The sequence below is a fragment of the Lotus japonicus genome, chromosome 1 (assembly GCF_012489685.1).
Source record: "Lotus japonicus ecotype B-129 chromosome 1, LjGifu_v1.2".
In the NCBI taxonomy this organism is placed as follows: domain Eukaryota; kingdom Viridiplantae; phylum Streptophyta; class Magnoliopsida; order Fabales; family Fabaceae; genus Lotus; species Lotus japonicus.
In genome coordinates, this window is record NC_080041.1 from 22,644,771 (window position 1) to 22,665,980 (window position 21,210).

At 36.0% G+C, this 21,210-nt stretch overlaps 1 protein-coding gene across 1 annotated transcript; it reads right to left on the reverse strand.

Moving 5' to 3' along the window:
* Positions 1–4,977: 4,977 nt before the first annotated feature.
* LOC130734158 (glucose-6-phosphate isomerase 1, chloroplastic-like) lies at positions 4,978–12,490 on the reverse strand. Its single transcript, XM_057586486.1, has 14 exons — positions 11,688–12,490; positions 11,246–11,368; positions 10,643–10,741; positions 10,465–10,548; positions 9,980–10,123; positions 9,840–9,905; positions 8,581–8,649; positions 8,372–8,479; positions 7,239–7,291; positions 7,013–7,151; positions 6,746–6,902; positions 6,459–6,537; positions 5,561–5,627; positions 4,978–5,445 (listed from the first exon to the last, which is right to left on the reverse strand). Exons 1-14 carry the CDS (start codon positions 12,204–12,206, stop codon positions 5,311–5,313), a joined length of 1,842 nt encoding a protein of 613 aa, XP_057442469.1. The 5' UTR covers positions 12,207–12,490; the 3' UTR covers positions 4,978–5,310.
* Between the last annotated feature and the right edge of the window lie 8,720 nt (positions 12,491–21,210).

A 21,210-nucleotide genomic window follows, 5' to 3' on the forward strand; every position in this document is an offset into this window, starting at 1 on the left:
CTAATAGATTGACAAGAATAATGTTTTTGGCCAAGACTATTTGTACCATCCCCCTTTACTATCCACACCATCCTCATTTTTTTTAATCCCAAAAATACCCTTAACATAGAAAACATATAAAGTAGTAAAAAAAAAATACTCTCCCAACCTCACCTTCTTCTTCCTTCTTCCTCTTCCACTCTTACTTTCCCCTATCCCTATTTCATCTTCTAAATCAACACATCACACACCTTAGAGCTATTTGAAGCTCCAAATCAGTGTAGAAGATAAGTGGGTGAGATCAAGAGAAGAATAAAAGCTCAAAATAGGTGAGATTTTGGAATTTTTACGGTTTTTTTCGCGTAAATCTGGGTAGAATATGTGGGTTATGGTTCGTTCCGCCATTTAAACTGCGGACGTTTTATTGCTACCGCTGTCTTAGTAGCGGTAACTTCCGCTATCTTAATAGCGGTAGCTTCCGCTCTCTTAGTAGCGGTAACTTCCGCTATCTTAGTAGCGGTAACTTCCGCTATCTTAGTAGCGGTAGCTTCCGCTATCTTAATAGTTGTAACGTTCCACAGTTGCTTCTTCTTCCTCCTTGTTCCTTCAAGCACCTTCTTCCTCTTCCTGGTATGACCCTCCTTCTTCTCCTGGTATGACCCTCCTTCTTCATTCCAATCAACAGATGGTGTGGTGCTAAGGTTTTTTTGATTTGGGAAAGTTGAGAGGAAGAGAGAAGGTCGTGAGAATGAGAGAGGGAGATGGTGTGGAGTGTTTTTTTTATAATTGAATCAGTTTAGGTTTTTTAAAATTGGGGGTATAATTGTATTTTTGCTCATAAGGGGATGGTGTGGATTGTAATTGGGGATGGTCCAAATAGTATTGGCCAATGTTTTTTTACAAAGTGTATTTAGTTTTTTGAATGAATTTTTAGGATATCTACCAAAAAAAATGATTTATTAGGATATAAGGTTAAGGCTTAAAGAGGCAAATTTTTGGATTTTTTTTGAATGATATTTAATATTTTAATTTTTTAATGTAATATATTAAATTGAGTGTGTCAAAGAAGCCTACTCATCCACATGCAAAAAGCTTGAAAAACCCGGAGGACCGTCATTCGTCCTCCACCTAGACAACATCATAAAGGGTAAAGGCGTTTCGAGCCAGGTAGTCAGCACATGAGTTACCCTGTTTCTGGACAAAAGAAAGATCAACACGATCAAATAAAGTCAAAAAACCAAATGAATCCCAAATAAGAGTGAATCGCCATTTTTGTCCCCGAGAAAGTCAGTGTCGGTCATAATAGTCCCTTGAAATCATTAATGGTTCAAAAAATCCCTGAAAGTGTTGACGTCGGTCATAGTAGTCCTTATCTAAGTTTGGCCGTTAGTACCTGAGACGGAAAGTGCCCATGTGTCACGTTATATGCCACGTAGGTTTCAATTTAGTCCCCGACGTTATCAATTTAATCTCTGACAGATAATTAAATTTAATTAAAATAATTAGTTAAAAAATAAAAAATAGAAAATCCTAATTAAATTTAATTAAGATTAAAAAATAAAAAATTATTAATTACTAATCCTCCTCTTCACCTTATCTTCAACATCTTCATCTTCAACCTCAAGAACAACCAAACCCAAAAAAAATCTTCAACATCATCCATCATTTTTCATCCTCAAGAACAACCTTCATCCACCACCATCGATTCTCTCCTCAACACCTTCAAATACCCTTTTCAAAAAACTCATTTATTTCTTCTTACTTCTTTAATTTTTAAAACAAATCTCAATCATAATATTCCATCTTCATGTCTGATTCCAGATCCCACCTCCAATTCCCTTCCCCCAACACCCAGACCCAAAATTTCCCTCTCCCTAATCTGATAAAGAACCACCACCATCAGTTTGGGAAAACCAATCGCAACATCTGTTACAACCTCCAGCACCTGATCTCGATCCAACGCTGCAACCTTCGAACTTGTTCACCATGTTAGAACCGTACTTTCACCCAGCCAATCACCGCAAAATTGAAGCTCAAATCTCCCAGATCTGCTACATGTACCATCTAAAACCCCATAGAGAAGGAACTACCCCAGATGGGAGCCCTGGAGGGGAAACGATGGTTCAAAATCGCGGCCCAAATCTCTCTGATCTGCGACCTCACCGTCAAAAAATCCTTTCTTTTTGGAGTGGCAAATCCTTTCTTTCTCTAATGGGTTTGGTTTTTTCGTTGGGGTTTCTGGAATCCGTCAGTTCTAATCAACACTAGCCATGTCTCCACCTTGATTTTGTTCATTCTGTGACAAGAGATTTGAATGGGCACCCGATTCTGATTTTGATATGTTCATGGTGTGGGTTTTTTCTTTGCAGAAGATAAGAGATAATGATGGATAAACTATTCAATCATGTTTCTTGGTGTGGTAGGGATTTGGGTTTGGTAGAGATTTTGGGAAAAAAATTAGATCTGTTTGATTGAGATCTGGGTTTTAAATCTTGTTCATGAAAAGATAGCTATTGAGGTTAAGCAGCCCAACTCTGCCATTCGAAAATAAGCCAGGGTTCAACTCATCAAAAATGGGAAGAAGATTGTTGCATTTGTTCCAAATGATGGTTGCTTAAATTACATTGAAGAGAATTATGAAGTCTTGATTGCTGGATTTGGACGTAAAGGCCACAGGTGGTGCATTAGTGACACAAATAACTGGAACATTTAGCATTTACAGCACTCCCCAAATACAGAATGAATGGAAGAGAAGATTTGATCTGTGCAGGGTCATTTTTTTATGTTGTGTTAATTGTTTTTTATTTTAATTAAATGAATGATTTAATTAGGTGAACGATTAATTAGGAAGAAGAGATTTAATTAAGAATTTTAATTATGATTTTTTTCAGAATTTTTAATTAAAATAATAATTAATTATTTTCTAATTTGTATTTGTATTTTTTTAAATTTTAATAAAATTTAATTACATGTCAGGGACTAAATTGATAATATCGGGGACCAAATTGAAACCTACGTGGCACATAACGTGACACATGGGCACTTTCCGTCCCAGGTACTAACGGCTAAACTTAGATAGAGACTATTATGACCGACGTCAACACTTTCAGGGATTTTTTGAACCATTAATAATTTCAAGGGACTATTATGACCGGCCCCTTCTTTGTTAGGGGCCAAAATGGTGATTCACTCCCTAAATAATTGAAAACAAATGAGACACTTCTGAAACTTTCCTCAACGACCGGTATAGCTACAAGCAATCCGTTTCAAACTACACTCAGCCGAATATTTTGAAGGCCTGACAGAATATTTTATATGCATTTTTGCCTCTTTTGACCCTTTAGTGATTGAGGAAGTGGCCTCCTTGGTGGATGGTAGAGTGACTAATGCGCACAAGAGGATCCCGTCGGCTCTCTTTACCAGAGAAGAAGTGGAGGAGGCTTTTTTTCAGATGCATCCAATTAAGGCTCCGGGGTTGGATGGCTTTCCAGCTCACTTATTTCTGGAATATTGTTGGTGAAATCCACGGACTTCTTTTTCCAACTCTATTGTAGACATTTTTAGACCACTTTTAGCAATCCCGTGGAATTCTTTGTGAAGCTTTTAACTCAGAAACCAACAACAATGACTAACTCGGCAAAGCTTGACTTGCATGAGGGGCACACATGTAAAGGAACGCAATTGAGTAGGAGCATCACACAACACACATTACAATGTATTTCATGACCTGAGTCACACCACATGGAGCTTCTTTGATGCACTGCATGTGCTTAATTTGGTAGATTTTATTTTGATAAAAATAAAAATAAAAATGATTTATATCTAAAAACTCACTTTGAAGTATATTTCTACTTAAAACTTAATATGAAATACTGTAAAAACTAAGGGCCTGTTTGGTTTACCCATTTCCTGTTTTCATTTTCAAAGAAAATGAGAAATTAGATAGAAAATGCGTTTACTTAACTTTTTTGAAAATGTTTTTAAAGAAAATGTTTCCAAAATAGGTGGAAATCTGAAAATAAAAAAAAAACTAGTTTTCTACATTTTCTGTTGAAAGTCTCAGGAAATGGAAATGAAAAAGACGCGGTGGCATTTTTGTGAATAGGTGAAAGTTTGTTTTAAATCCGTTCTTTTTTATTCACTTGACTTTCTTGTAGTGAGTTCGACTCCGATTGTCCATAAAAAAAGTGGAAATTTTTCATTTTACTCTGGTGAAGCACACACCGAATTTCAGGAATAAAAAATTCCATGAACCAGCACCGTCAATCCGTCACTTCCTGAAAGGAAGATTCTTTTTTCATGAAAATGCTTTTGCTCTTGTAGAATGTATAAAGCAAGGGAGTTTTGACCAAAAATAAAAAAGCTAGGGAGTGAATGGACTCTTCACGGATTTTTTGTGGGTAGGTAGTCTTGCACAGATTAAAATAATGGGAATTAAACACTATATTTATTGAAAAATATCAACCTTTAATAAACATTTTTATTTAATTTATAAAGTGTTCCATAATAAATGTGGAGATTAATTTCTATGCATCGGCGGTATAAATAAGTTTTACACCATCATTCAATCGCATCCCTCCATTTTGTTAGCTCACAATTAATTTTAAATTTGATAATATCTAAAATAGAAAATGGAAGGTTGTTATTGAATGATGGTGTATAACTTTTTACACCGTCGGTGTATAAAAATTAATCTCATAAATATGAATGTATTCTTAGTAATAAATTTCATTTTTAAATTTTTACAAAATATAGTTCATACCTGTTTTATTGAAAATGGTTAATGCAAACACATTTTCAATATTTTTACTTTTCAAAAATAGAAAATAACAAGTCTAACCAAACATGTTTTCTTAATTTTAGAAATTTAAAAATGAAAACTGTTTTCAGAAAATGAAAATAGAAAACATTTTCTCAAACCAAACAGGCCCTAAATTTTTCATCTAAGTCAAATATGCTTTCCACAAGAAACTTATTTTAGCAAATAGTAGCCAAACATAAATTTATGCACAAAAGGTGCATCATGAATTCTTGATTCTTTCACTCACCAATTATGGTAAAAGGCCAAACCACCTTATTTAATTACATGTTACGTCCCTTGTTCTCCATTTGGTTATATGGTATTCAAATGTGGTTAACATGACTCTTTTCAGATAAACAAACTCAACCACCCTTTCAAAAGTTTGACTCAACAAAAACAAAAATCATTTTAATTTAAGATGGAATGATTCAACAACCAAAACAACTTATTGGAACCTGCTTCCTTTCTTTTGATGGGTATCCAAACACATCAATAAACATCATGGGATGTGGATTTCCGTTTAGTCTAACTCAAGCATACAGTTCATCAACATTACACTCGCCAAGAAAAACCTTGATGCTCCGCGGAGAACCACAGCTACCTTCCGCAATTAGTGCTCTATCGTTGGCAGCCATATGAGCAATAATCTTGTAAATTATTTCAATCTGCGGCAAAAATAAACATGTTAGCACCTGACTAACGTTTCTTTATCTTAATCAGGTGATTAATAAACCTATTTTAGGAAATTAATAGAGGGGGTAGTGGGGCAAATGTGTGTACATCTTCTGGAGCGTGGCAACGGTCAGCTACTTCTTCAAGTGTTAATGGTTCAACAGGCTCCTTGCAGCTGAAAATAAAAACAAATAAAATATAATTAGTGATGGCACTATCTGGACAATATATTTGTATAGAGAATGATGACCCTCTTTTGATTACTTTTAGTCGAGAGTAATAGCAGATATTTTTAGTGGCATAATCATGGACTTCGTCGAAATCTGAGCCCCAGGTAGGGGTGGCAAAGTAGGCCCAACCCGCTGGCCCACTTTCAACCAGCCTTTAGTGGGGCGGGTTGAGCCACCAACAACAGTGGGTTGGGATATCCAACCCTCTCCGTCTAAAGCGGGTTGGCCCACCATAAAATTAAAAAAAGAAGTGTCGGAAAAACATTAAAAATCGTTTTTTGACAGGTTTGGGGATTAAGCCGGCCCAAAACACACAAAAGCATCAAAATGAACATTATTTACAAAAAATTGGCCTGCTTTGCCCCGCCGGATTGGCGGGTTGGTGAGCTGCTTCATCTAACCCGCCTCGTGTGGCCCGTTTAGTGTTAACCAGCTGGGTTTTGGACCCACTGTCATTCCTAGCCCCATGTAGGATATTCATTTTGAATTAATCACAAAAATATGCTGAAGAGGTTGTTCAACATTACTTAGTTTTTATCATATGAGAGGCCCAGATGCATCCTAAGTAGACATGATAGTGAGACCCACTACTGTGTTCAACCTAGGATACACATTAGCACCATAGCAACACTCAATGAAAACATGCACCTACAGAACTCTTCTGAAACTCTTTTGAACTCATGCTTTCATGAGGATCCAGACATCATTAATATATTCAAATATGCTTCTATGTAAGACACTGAACCCTGATATTTTTCAAGCATACTACATCATACCTAGCCTCATTTAGCACTGTCAATACCCGCTTCTGAAGTGCTAATACTTCTCCTGCTGCTTTCTTACCAGCTTCCACACCTAATTATCAGATTCAGAACAGTTAAATGACAATAACGAAACTATTAGATTAGAAGTTATATGATTCAATTTGCAGTACTCATGCTTCCACATCTACATAGAGCACTAACCACAGTACCAGACAAAGTAAAAAAATTTAAAATTTTAGTTGTTCTACTGAAATCCAGAAAAATCCTATAACACAAACTAAAGAGATCATATGTTTTACCAGGTTGATGATAAGCATTTATGTTGACAATTGAGGCATATATCCCAACTGCTCGTTCATAGAGTGCAATAAGAGCTCCAACTGATCTAGGTGTCACTTCTTGCACTGTGACTGTGATCGATTCACGGTCATTAGCATACAGTGCTGACCTTGTTCCCTGTAGAAACTTAATTTTTAGCATTATGCGAATATTACAACTAACCACAGCCAATCTTTTAAAAGAACCACCAAATGCAGTGAGAAAAATGTTTACTTAATATTTCAGACCTGTAGCATACCAAACAAGTAGTCGCCACAAGTAACACCTGGTTCGAGCTCCCAATCATGACCAGGTGGTCTGTCACGTAGCACTTCAATGAATGTCGCAAAGAAATTGTGCACACCTTCCCTCAGTTGCTGAATGTAGCTGTTTAGGGTCGAGACTCGAGAGTTTATAAGTTATATTCAAACCAAAATTACAGCAAACCAACATAAAAATAGAACCAAAACTCACGCATGCTGATCTGTGCTTCCTTTATTTCCATAGACACTAAGTCCTTGATTAACCTGTGGAATAAAAAAAATCATGATCACAATCAGCATCAGCATCAGCATCATAGGATGTCAAGAAACTAGGGCTCCTGAGCAACAATGTGTGAATCAAGTTAAGGATATTCGAGGTATATGCAAGCTGTAAGCTCCATCAAAAAGTGTGAAAAGTACATACTAAGACAATGTTAAAAATACAACGTAAAATTATTTGTGCATCTTCATTCAATCGCTCAAGGTTTTAAAATAGTTGGTTTGTGACATGGTATCAAAGTCAGTATGACCAAATGGTCTAGAGTTTGATTATTGTTGCCCCTCACTATTCTAATAAAAAGTTGAACTTCACATAAAGGAGAGCATATGCATAATAAATATAATATAAAACTATTCATGTGTCTTTACTTAGTAGGTTGGGCTTTTAGGATTGTTTGTTCGATAGACAATGTAAAGAGTTAAGGTTATGAGTTAGACGTGTATTACTGAGCATGTATGGGCCTTGGCCCATATGTACCTGTACTTCCTACTTTGTACTATACATTATACTTCACTCTTAACCTAGCATTAAATATATATATATATATATATATATATATATATATATATTTGGAAGGGACACGCAACCGTTTCCCGAACGGGCGGCGACATCAGTAAAAGACAAAAAAAAAATGTATAGGATTTCCTATGATACTCCCACTTAACATTTAGAAGGAGTACAATAGCACCCAACACATTTTTCAGGGGCAAAACATCCATATTTTCTTTTTGAAAACAATTATAGTTATGGGTGTGCTTGTAATTTTGCTTTCCAATCCTTTTCCAAATCCAGCCCTCCTCTCATCACTTGTCAGATTTTCCAAGGCTTATCTTCTTTCTCTTTCTCATATCTCTCTCTCTCCTTCATTTCTTTTCACTCATTACAGACAATAACCACTAATTAGAAAACTATAGATTATAGAGTCCATTAGGCTGGTTCAGATACAGGGTACAGGAAACTGTAAATTGACTTAAAGAAAATCATCTAGCAATTCACCCAAAAATGGAGGTTAAAGTATAAAAATAATGACAGTCAGATTTGCTACACAAATCACATTTACATACCCGGTTACCATCCAAGTCAAATTCCTTGCCAAGAGATTCCATGACCAGTTGCTGCAAGTATCTACTAAATAATAACATGCTATCCTTATATGGAAGGATAACCATATCCTTAGCAATAAAGAGGAAGAAAAGAACACAATAAGAAATAATGGCATGAAATATAAGACAGTTGCAATTGTTCATGAACTACATAATTTATACGGTTATACCTTTGATCCAACACCATCTGTAGCCCAATACCAACATAAAGCCAGCAAAGCTGCAGGATTGTTCCTTATCTGGATGAAAGAATATATTAATAAGAGATCCATAGGTTTTTTTTCTCAGTGATTGGGAGCGAGTCAAAATTTAGCAGACAAAATTGTAACGTAGAATCAAAAGGTTAGAATTGGAATTTTATCATACACCTGATTTCCAAAATCAATCACACTATCTTTAAGACGGCAATGGGCTTTCTAAAAATTTGATTTCAGCAGATAAAATCAGCATGCCATATCCTCATTTTTTACAGTAAAAGTTTTCCTATTTCCAAATATCAACTTTATTGCTCCCATTTTTGCCTCATCATATATTTGTCAACACTTTTACCATCTAGAGGAGAAAACATTAGTTTGTGTTAGAGTATATTAAAAAATGTTATTGTTGAGATCCCACAGCGACTTAGAGATAAGACCAACATAAAGCTTATAAAGGCTTTCACAATCAACACCTTAGTACCTTACAAGCTAGCTTTTGGGGTAGAGTTAGACCTAACTCAAATCTAATATGGTATTAGAGCCTATCCCCTATATCCAATATTGGGTCGCCCGCCAGTTCAAAAAATCAACATGGGCTAGCAGCTTTACCTGACCTCGGGGATTTCCCAGTGCAATTTACTTGACCCGCGGCTTTTCTAGTGCAACCTACTAGGCTCTGTGGATTTCCCAGTGTAATTAGCCTAGTATGTGGCTTCCCTAATGCAGTCAACTTGTCCCCACAGATTCCCAGAGCAATAAAAAATAAAGACATAATCTCTATGCTCCAAATGTCCACTCCTGGGCGTAAGGTGTGACTGTTGAAATCCCACGTCAACTAGAGATAAGGGAAACATTAAGCTAAAGGCTTTGGCAGTGCTCACATTTCAAGCTAGCTTTTGGAGTAGAGTTAGACCTCACCCGAATTCTATAGTTATAATATCTTTATCTTATCCTAGTAAGCTTCCATATTTCTTTTGGCACATGTAACAAAACAATTTGGTGCCAGGAAACTTTACAGTCATGTATTTAGCATATGAAGCATCATTAGTACTTAAACAATAATCACTGACACAGCAAATCATTAAGTAAAAGCTATTCCTTTTAGTAAACCTTTCTGTAGATTGAGTATCATCATTGCATAGTCATACAGAAAAAAACTTCATCAAGTAGGAACAGCCATCAAAGGAATCTTCAAATATAAAAACGTTGGATAGAATAAAAGAGATGCGTACCACAGTGCTCCTGGTTGCCTCATCCATCAATGATGCACCAGCAATCATTTCTCGAATGTCAATGCTCTGAACCATGAAATATTACAAGTGAACACAAAACATCAAAGTAAGAAACTGAATTTGCATTTATGGCCAATTACCTGAAGAGCTGCTGGAAGCAGGCCAACTGCAGACATCTCTGACGTTCTGCCTCCAACCCAGTCAAACATGGGAAATCTAGCTAACCAGCCCTCAATTCTTGCAGTATTGTCCAACAAAGAATTTTCTTGTGTTATCGCAACACCCTGCATTATACCATGTATTAGCAGAACATCGTGTATACTGACCACAAACTTTGCAACATAATTTAACATAGATAGTAAAAACCAAAGTTATGTTAATTAAAAGAGACATAATTTTCCACAATTCAAAGACTCAACCTCAATCTTCAATTGAACAGTTAAAAAGAAGAAACTGAATATAACTCAAGAAGATCAGTTATTTCTATACAAGGTAAGAAAATCTATGAAAATAGAAGGCATAGCAGTGGTCCAAAGTCCAAAATACAACATTAAGATTTAAAAGTATTATCATTCAATAATAGCTAAAAGAATATTTTTAAGAAAATTAAAACCTGGGATTAAACCTGTTTTGGGAAACTCAATCCTGCTTCACGAAAGGCCTTCTGTACTTCTAATAAGCCATTTCTGGTCTCAGGGGTACCTCCACTCTGAAAAAGTATCATAACTTTTAATCCAACCACATACAATAGTATGTCCCACTAACATCACAATCAAATAAAAATATATGATTTCAATGCAGACCTTTGAAATCACTATCACAAGGGTCGAAGCTAGCTCAGAGCCAAGTTGTGCAATCTGGTGATCAATTCCAGCAGGATCTGTGTTGTCAATAAATCTTATCTGTCAAAAGTCCAAAGCATCTGTGAGGCCCAAAAAAATGTACTTCCAAGCCAACAACACTGGTAGATCTTGCTAAGATTTTTTCTAGAGAACTAAGCACTAGAATGGTAGTAAGTTAACATATCAAGGTAAGAACATTTAGCAAAACTCATTCCTACCTTGCCTCAGTCCATACAAAAAACACCTGGCCACCCGAAGCCCTTCACAGAAAATAAAATGGCACATAGATTCAACCACCACCACCCCAAAATAGAACAATCAATTTCCTTCTTTATAACTTCTACAAGCGGAATAAATGCTCGAGAAACAAAATTATGGAAATTACGCCGCATGCAACTTAACTTGAATTCCAATTTCCATCCCAGTATTTCCAGGAGAAGTAGAATCTTAAAATAGCCATTCACTTAGAACTAATTCCTAGAATGAGTAGAATACATTGCTAACCGAAAAATCAACATTCCATTGACAAAAACAGCATAATTTCATTGGATCAGATTGCATTACCTTGAGAGGAGGATTATCGGGCGCTAGTGCCTCCGCAACAAACTGCGGTCCAAGAGCAGAACCACCAATCCCAACAGAAAGTATCTGAGTGAAACGACCCTCGGGCGATGAAGGAGGCTTAATCTGTCAAATCCAAATTACCTCATTAATAACCACACATCACAAACAACAATACTATTGAACACCATGAAATTGTGCATTGGTACAAAAAGTAGTACAGGGAATATGAGTGCAGAAAACGCATAGCACGCCGCGTTTGTGCAAATAAAAGTTGCTTTGAAAGTAATTGCATTCAACACTCCAATGCCAAACATACTCATTCATGCAAAAACATCAAACACAAACTTCAGCTCAAAACAGCATTTTCCCATCACAAATTTGATTACCCACAAAGAAATGTGAACTGAACATGAATCAACCAAACAATGAGATGTGAACTGACCTTACCGGAGACGATATCGTCGGCGAACCTACAAATGGCATCAAGGGTGTCATCAATCTTCGCCTTGAGGAACGAATTGGGTGCACGAGTCGAGTCCCTGAGCCAGTAATGACCCACCATGCGTCCTTCATCAGGATTAGCAATAGCACCCTTTTCAAGCTCCGCCATGGCGCGAAACGCCGCCTGGAACCGGGGCTCCATCTCGAGCAGAAACTCGTCGGTGAACCCGACCCGGCTGACATCGATGTAGAGCCCCAGGTCCTTGTGCTGGTAGAGCCAGTCAACGTAGCGCTGCCATAGGGCAGCAGGGTTCTTCTCGAGGCGGTGTTTTGTGACGGCGGAGAGGTCCGCCGGAGCTTCACGGGCGACGGAGCGGGTAAGGGGGAGTTTGGTGCGGGTCGGGAAAGTGGGGAGGAGGTGCGTACGACGCCGTATTGAGAAAGAAGTGGAAGAAGGGGTTTGGTTTTGGTACTTGTTGAGTGTTGGGGAGGAAGAACAAATGCCTGAGATTGAAGCCATGATTATGATGGGATTGAGAATGTAGTTGATGTTTGAGTGTTGTGTTTTGTGTTTTGTTTTCAGGTTTTGACCATTTTTGAGATCAAAACTGAAAAGTGGTTTGAGTTGAATTGTAGTAATGAGAATGTGGTATGAGGAAATGGAAGGTTTGGTTTGGTGTTTTTTTTTCTGTTTTTGGTTGATGGAGTTTGTGTGATTGTGTGTGACTTTACTTGAGTTTGTTGTTGGGTTGTGATGGTGGCGATGATATTGAAGTGAAGAGTGGCTTTAGATTGGTTGGTGGGGGGAATAGCTGTATCTGTTGCATGTTGTTGTTAAATTTTACCAAACTGGGTCTGGATTCTTATTGGTATTGCTTCCATGCCCTCGCATATTCCCCTTGCTAAGTGCTTCTCTTCACATAACACACTCATAATTTTTTATGAGTTTTGATTTATTTACATTACCCTTTCTTTTTCATCACATTTTCACGGAATAATTCACATCACTACTTTTCTCTTCTTTTCTTCTTATAATTATCACCCTATTAAATCACTTTTTTAGAGTAGTACACAAACTTCCCTATTTTCTCTTAGATATATGTGATCTTGTTTTATCTAATGTAAGATTTTTTTTTTGGTGCTTTTTAGTGTGATTTGGTAGGATCCTTTTCTGGTTGACCTTGTCGTCGCCTTTCATTATCGAATGAAGGCCCTTTCCCAGTGGTTGGCTGGTTCTATTTTTAGGATTTTGATTCTAGTGTTGTCTTCTTAGTTGAAGCAAGCGTTCATGCTAGTAGGGTTCTTGGTAGTTGAGATCTTCTTTAGCGATCCATGTGTTTTTTCAGGGGGGGTTTTGGTCTTAAGGTGTTTTATCGTTCGTGGTTGAGATTTTTGTTTAATTTACATTGTAAATCGTGATTTGTTAAAGCTTTGTACTTTACAATCTTTTTCAAGATTAACCCCATGTTTACTTTGAGCCTATATTAATATATATTATTTTGTTTTCGAAAAAAATATTTTTAACTAACATGAGTAATACATTTTTTACTTCTTTAAACACTTACAAAGATTTATAACAGAATTTTTGTACATATCCTTTGCTAAAAAATTATTAATTATTTCCCCTGTTAACAATTTTTTTAAATAAAAGAATGTTTTATGGTTAGATGGCATACTAAGTTTGCCCTTTTAATTAAATAAATGTATATATCAATTTTATTGTGTGCATTATTGTTAATCTCTAGAGATATCTCTTAATCGCTTATGAGATTACGATATCAGGTGCCAAAAAAAAGATCAGCATAGGGTGATAACTTTTTTTTTCAGATCTCGGGTGATCACTAGAGATATCTCTTAATCTCTTGTAATATCGCGAAATTACCACGAGAGATTACCATGTTTGATACATAAGTAATTTATTAATTAAACAACATAAGACCTTATGAAGCTTCGCTGATCTCTAGGATTTGCTTTGGGCTTTTCCTGCGCAACTTAGGTGGAGGGCGAAGAAGGCCTCCTTTCGGGGCTTGAGATTCCATAGAAGTCATGTGCACTCACAAACATTGACTCTCTACTATTCACATAAGAAAATTTATCTGCAACATCTACCTCACATTGCTCCACCCATGTGAAACAATAGAGACTCATTGATAGTACCAAGTGTTTTTTACATGAGCTAAATCTTAACATTTCTCTTGCGGCGTAGTATGTTGAAGCTTCAAGTTTCAGAGAAGTACAAGTTTCTTATTGGCTAGCCTTGCACCCATGATTGGATGGTTAAAATTAAATACTGATGACAGTTATAATAAGAGGGATTGGTTAATGATTTGTGGGAGTTTGATTCGGGATCACAATGGTGTTCAGATTCTTGGGTTCACTAGCTTCGAAGGTATGTGTGATGTGTATTTAGTTGAGCTTATGACCATGATCCAGGGTCTTATGTTGGATTGACGTGTTGGTGCTCGAAAGCTTATTTGTGACCTTGATTGCGTGGAAGTTGTGAATGACCTCAACCATAATTATCCTCTCAATCTCTACTCTTACGCAACGTTTCTGATTGCAGCGAGAATCTTAGTTTAACGAGACTGAGAGGTTGTCTTCCAACATGTCTCAAGAGACCTTAATAAGGTGACTGATTCTCTAATTAAATTAAGGCTTAGAGAGAGGGAAATGTTGAAACCTTGGTCTCTCCTCCTAAGGACGTTCTCCGACTGTTGGAAAATAGTTAGTTTTTTTCTTGTTTTTTTTTTCTCTATTTGCTTTTTCTATTCCAATCTTTAAAAAATCTTAGCTCATGTGAATTTTCTTTTCTATCTACTTAGCTCATTTATATATATAAATTTTATCTTAGGTTATTGGGGATGGTTTTCTCTGTTAGGTGTTTAGTTTTTGTGGACTACTTAATGACCCGGGATTTAAGGCTATTTTCCTGGTTTATTTGCATGTAGTTTAATATAGTTTTTAGGATACTTCGGTCATTTTAGGACACTTTAGGCTTAGTTCATGCATTTTAATGTTTTCATTTAGTTTTAGTATTTTTCTATATTTTTTATGTTATTTTTATAGATTTCATTAGGATTTAATCAAGTTATTTGAATTCGGTATCTTACTCTATCTTCTAGTTAATCTCTATTATTGGTTTTTAATTATTTCCCTTTATTATTATTGTTATTTTAGGAGAAGATGCGGAATCAATGAGCAAATCAAGGGAGAGAGCCAAGAATCTCGAAGTCTGGAGCAATCTGGATTTCTTTGCGCCAGTTCTGCACCAATTTCCTGTTGCATTTCGCGCAGACGCGCCAAGGAAGTAGCTGCTGGAAAATTCTGCGCCAGTTTTGCGCGAGTTCCTTCACGAAGTTCGCGCATTTACACGAAATATCTGTCAGACTCTATTTAAGTGCGTTTTTAACCTATTTGATGATCTTTTCATCTTTTCCTTTCTCCAAAACCTAAAAAACACCTTTGGGGGACTTGGAGGCAATTTCTTGGTGGAGAGGAAGGCTAGACCCTTGAGGGCCGGTGTCAGGGCCATGTAGGAGGTGACAGCTTCTCCGGACGTCCATGGCTCCGTTCTATTTTGGGTTTTGTTTTTCTCTTTGCCTATTCTTGTGTTGACTCTCTTTTGGTATTTGGAATGACTTAATTTGATTTTCTCTCTTATTCAACATACTATTATGCAATTATAATTATGGATTTTCATTCTTTGGTGTTTTTCTCTATGCTTAACGCTTCTATTGGTCGATTGATAATTTTAAGGGTTTATATTAATTCGTAAATAGATTGGGAAATTGATATGAGTTAATGTAGACTTAGTTCATATAAAGGGGAAAAATTCCTATGTCTTAGGTTATTAATTCTCTTTGCGCGTTCATGTATCTTTTACCAATGTGATGCTTTTTAGGATTTACATGACAATTGAGAAGTTGGTGTAAATTTAGTTTGTGAGAGGAACCACCCTTGCATCAGTCATCTTAAGAAAGACATGTCTTAGGTAGGGTTAAGGTTTTCTAGGTGACAATAGGAGACATTAACTCTTAGGTATGAATATCATGAGTTGGGAAAGAGATCTATACCGAGTGACAAGTCGGGACACTCACCTCTCTAGGATAAGATTACCTAGTAGGAACTGTTAGGATTTCTTGAGTGACAGTCAGAGATTCTATCCACTAGGACTTGAACTTCTTAGGTTAGGAACAGAGCTTGGGAATGCCTTATCGAGTATGTATGTGTTATAATGCTCCTTTTATGATCACTAGGGCTTAAGGAATTAAGGCTAGGTTCTTAATTGGTAGATTCACTTAGCTAAGGAATTAGTAGGTGAATAACTCTTATCGGCATCTTAAGTGTTAATTTCATCTTACAAGAGTATATTGGTTGAGAATAAGTTGTAAATCAAGTGAACTCATTTTCCAAATACGTTTTCTTCTTTGTTTACCTCTGTTAACTTCTTTTTATCGCTTTATTCATATTTTCCCTTATTGAAATTTAAATAAAACACATATCATGGTTAAACTGTTCCAACAATATCTAACTAGTGAGATTAACATGTAGCAACACAATCCATGTGGAGACGACAAAACCCGATACTATACTACGATTGAGTCTTGAAAGGGATTTGATAGTAGTTAGTGGAGGAAAACCGCTTCATTAAATATCCTTTCATCAAAATGGCGCCGTTGCCGGGGATTGTGTTTTCGCTTCTATTAGTTAAGCTAGTTGGGTGTTGTTTAGAGCATTATTATAGTATGCAATTTCTTTTTTGTTATGCTTCTTATATGTCAATTCAATTGATTTGTTCTTGTGCTAAATGCTTGTTGTGGCCTGATCAACTATAACATGATATGAGGTTTGGAATTCTGTGAACCTGACTTAGAATGAATCAGCTAGTGGATTTAATGAGAATTAAGTTCATTAGCCATGAATTGATTATTTGATGCATAGGATTTTGAGTCATAGTGTCTCATTAAATTATTTGAGTTATGTTGTGGTGTTTTAATTTGTGTGCTCGTTTTTGCAAGGACTTAGTGATTTTACAGGAATTAATCTGAGTTAGAGGACCCAACTGACCATGTCCTGGTGCTTTCAAGTTTGCACCCAATTTGAGTACAGGGAGTTTTTCTGAACCACTCATCTCTCATTTAATTTCATGATCATGCATTTAGCATTTAGTTATTTAGATTGCACACGCTAGTATGCATATGCCTTGGATTCTTGGTATTCACACTTTTATGCTTGAATAATGCTTGTTGTTTTTAATATCTGTTCTGCGTTTGATGCTAGTTGTTATAATAAAAAGTGTTTGATGCATGAGTGTGAGTGAAACTTGTGGAACATGTGGAGAATTGGGTGATAAAGACTTGAGTGAGTTTTGTAAAAGTGCAGTAAGGTTATTAAGATTCCAGGTTAGTGGGGATAATGCATAAAATATGTAGTTTTCCTTTTAATCTTTATATTGAGTCTACACTCTTTTTGGCTGTGAGGTTAAAAAAGGAGCACACATGTGAAAGTAAAGCTAAAGTGCTAAAGATGCAAAAAAAATTGGGAAAGGATGTGAGTAAGGGAATGGGAAGTATTTGCACCACTGAGCATACCCTCAATCATATTCTGACCTTGTTAAATAAAAGAAAATAATTTCACCCTGAGTTGGTAATAACTGTGAAGGGTTGGGAAAGAGCTAAATTGAAAAGCAAAGAACATGTGTGTGTTCATAATAGAATAAAACTGTTGGCCATCATTAGTAGATTCTCAATATGGGGTTGGGGAATTAGGAATAAAATGTGAAACCCCACATCTTGGTATTTTCTATAATTCTTCCTTGCCCTTACTAAAGGTTACTCAGTTTTTAAAGCTTGATTCTCTGCATGAACTATTTTGAGGAACTCATCTCATGTATCTTTTGTGAAAATATGTATACTAGCATCTTACTTTGAACTGTTTTCTTGAGCTTGAGGACAAGCAACATTAAGTTTTCGCTTGAGGACAAGCTGTCGTTGAGTATAGGGGTATGTTGACCCGGGATTTAAGGCTATTTTCCTGGTTTATTTGCATGTAGTTTAATATAGTTTTTAGGATAAATAAAAATAAATATGTGTTAAGTAATATGCATATATTATTAAAAATTGTTACTTAAGTTAAATATGTGCCTTGAATGCAAGATTTGTTTCCTCAATCACTATGTACATATAATAAATATAAAAATACAGTATTTTGTACTTTCAATCTCCTGCTTCTTCTCATGACCATAAACAAATCAGCTTTCTTCAGTTGCAGTACCATCCTCATCGTGTATTATGATATCTTGTTGCAAAACAATATCTTCACCATCCTAACTTCTTAATTTCCAAAATGTCTTACCATTATCATCCACAAACTCATGCTCAGTTCTCAAAGCATCAGAGCCTTCCATTTTAGGAGTCTTGCTCTTAGCCTCAAGCATTTCACTGTGAGCTCGAGCTACTGTAGTTCTTAACTTTCGAAAAGGAGCATATTTCTTCGACAATGACATAGGATCTCCATTTGCATGAATTCTTTTGGCGATCTCTTCCCGCAACATTTGTTTCATGCTTTTTTGTTTCCTTTTCCTTCGCATCCTAAACTTGAGCTTTGACTTCTTTCTTCACCTAAGCATTTTTTGAATTTTAATCTTCAGTGTAACCTCTTACTTTCACTTTGCATAGAATTTCATCACAAATAATTCATGAAACTAATCTTGTGAGAAAAACTCAAGTTGCATACGCAGTGAGGCATTCATTAAGCAATTCTAAGGGAAGATTTGTAAGCACAAGAGCAGATTAAGTAAATAATTAAAATATAATTCACAAATATGAAAACATATTTCAAATTATTGATGGATACATAGCCAGACCAATTCCCCCACACACACACACTCAAACACACATATATGCGTTTTCCGAACACATATTTCATACTTTTAATGACGCATACTTATATACAGAATAAACAAGGTACAAGCTATATTATGATATGATTGTATACATATATGCATGAGTGTTATCATCATACAATAAACAAAATAAGATTGAAGGGAAATATATCTTTGAAATCCACACAAGTAAAGGTAAAAAATTCATTAATTATGTCGATTACTCTCATAATATTTCTCAAAATCTTTTGATTATTGGAAGATCATGAATGATTTGATATTGTCAATATGTGCAATGATTCTTTGAACAAATCAAATATAACTCACCAATAGTTGGAAAATAAAGTAGAAAATTAAAATATAATTCACCAATCTAAAATCACATTCCCAAATTGATCAATGAAGACATATCTAGACCAATTCATACACACACACATATAAGATTTTTCAGAACATATATGTAATATTTTTAATGATTGCATACATATATAAAGAAAATAAAAACGTTACAAGCTATATTATGATATGATTGTATACATATAGACATGGATGAATATGTTATACTATCTTTAATCAAAGAAATCACAATCATGAAATATGGAGCGTAGTGTCACATAGGAAGCGAGTAAAAAGAAACGATTGCAGAGTCGTCCAATACCTTAATAATCTAGATGGATGAGACATCAAAACAAACTTGGACATGGGATCAAAAGAACCTAAGCAAAGAAAAATTGATGTAATTAACAAATGTTTAAAAGACAGTGGAATTGAAGAATTAAGAAGCAAGAGAAGGTAAATACCTAATCTAAGTGAAGCGTCGCAAAGGTCGGCATTGGATCTGAAGGATAGGATGGAGAAAGTGAAATGATTATCTTTGTTGCGGCGGCGTTATCGGAGGCTTGGAGTTTCAAGTTTTACTAGAAACCCTAGCATAGAGTGGTTTGCTTGAGAGCGAGCGGAGGTATTAGCTATTTAAGAATAGAGAGTCCAACATGGGCTGGATGTTTCTAGATTTTCATATGGGCCTTGATGTATTCTTTATCTCATTGTGTGGCTTCATGTACCAAACTTTGAACTATTGATGAAAAAATAAGATATAAGTGTTGGTACATGGCTGTGAGTCTAGTCCCTAAGTGACACGTGTGGATATACAAGCACCAAGTTTGCTGTTGGATTTATAAATTTTTCTTTTGTTTGAGAGTTCAATTCACAATGACGATAATTAGCTTAAATAATCACACATTGACTTCTTCTTAATAATCACCGTGGTTTCTTGGTTTTTGTTTGGTGGGTTTTGTGGGCTTAGTGGGCTTTTGTTGGATTTGTTGGCCTTGTTGATTGTTTGGATGTCTCTAGATGGGCCTGTTTAGGCTTTGGGGGTTGTTTTTGGGCTAGATAGTTCTTCTGGGATTTTCGCTTAGCTAAGATTTGATTGCTATGCGAAATCCTGAAGAATCTCCTTCGAACCGCCACAATTTAGCTTATCGGGCCTCAGCGACGCTAAGCGAAATTTGTTTCCTTCATGTGAGGAAGAGAGTTGATGGTGCTACCGGTGGAGCTGTTGGGGCCTTATAGAGTTGGGCGCGAACTTCACAATTGATGGGCAAGCGCTTACACATGAAATATGATTGCTCTAATTCTATAGTACTCTATCAAATTGTATCTCATATCAATGCTCAAAGACCTTCTTTAGGTAGTAGTGGGTGTGTTGCGATTGGTGTTTGACCTTTGGGTTTTTAGGCATGGTGGGTGCTTTGGGGTTTTGATTTTGAGTTTTTAGAGGATTTTCTTGTTTGGGTTGCTGCATTTTTTGATCCCATTTGAGGAGGGATGTATATATTTTCCAATACTATCCTCATTAATGTAATTTTGCTTTCGATAAAAAAATTTGAATAGTATATAATTTATAGGTACTAATTATTTTTTGGGGCCTAAGTTAATGTCCTAAATGGTCTTTCCCTATACACGACCTTAATTTATATTCATTCACACATTTTACTTTCACTCCACTTTTTATATATACTTCTCCTATATTTAAATTATATTATTTATCACGTCTCTTAAGTTCTCAATTTTCTTTCAAAATGCTTATTGAAGGCCTCACTACGTACTGCAACTTGATTTTGTCTCATAAGCTCAGTCTCATGAATTATTTGCGTTGAAATTCTATGCACAGAGAAAGTAAAAGGTTGCATTGAAGATGAAAAATAAAATATTACCGAGGTGAAGAAAGAAGCCAAAGCTTAAGTTTAGGATGCGAAGGAAAAGAAAAAAAACTTGAAACAAATGTTGCTGGAAGAGATCGCCAAAAGAATTTAGTCAAATGGAGATCCTTGTCATTGTCGAAGAAAGATGCTCCTTTTCTAAAGTTAAGAACTACGATAGCTCGAGCTCACAGTGAGATGCCTGAGGCTAAGAGCAAGACTCCTAAAATGGGAGGCTATAATGCTCTAAGAACCGAGCCTGAGTATGTGGATGATAGTGGTAAGTTATTTTGGAAATTAAGAAGTTATGATGGTGAAGATGTTGTTTTGCAACAAGATATCAAAATAAAAGATGAGGATGGTACTGCAGCTAAAGAAACTTGACTTGTTCATGGTCCTTAGAAGAAGAAGCATGAGATTGAAAGTACATTTCTTCA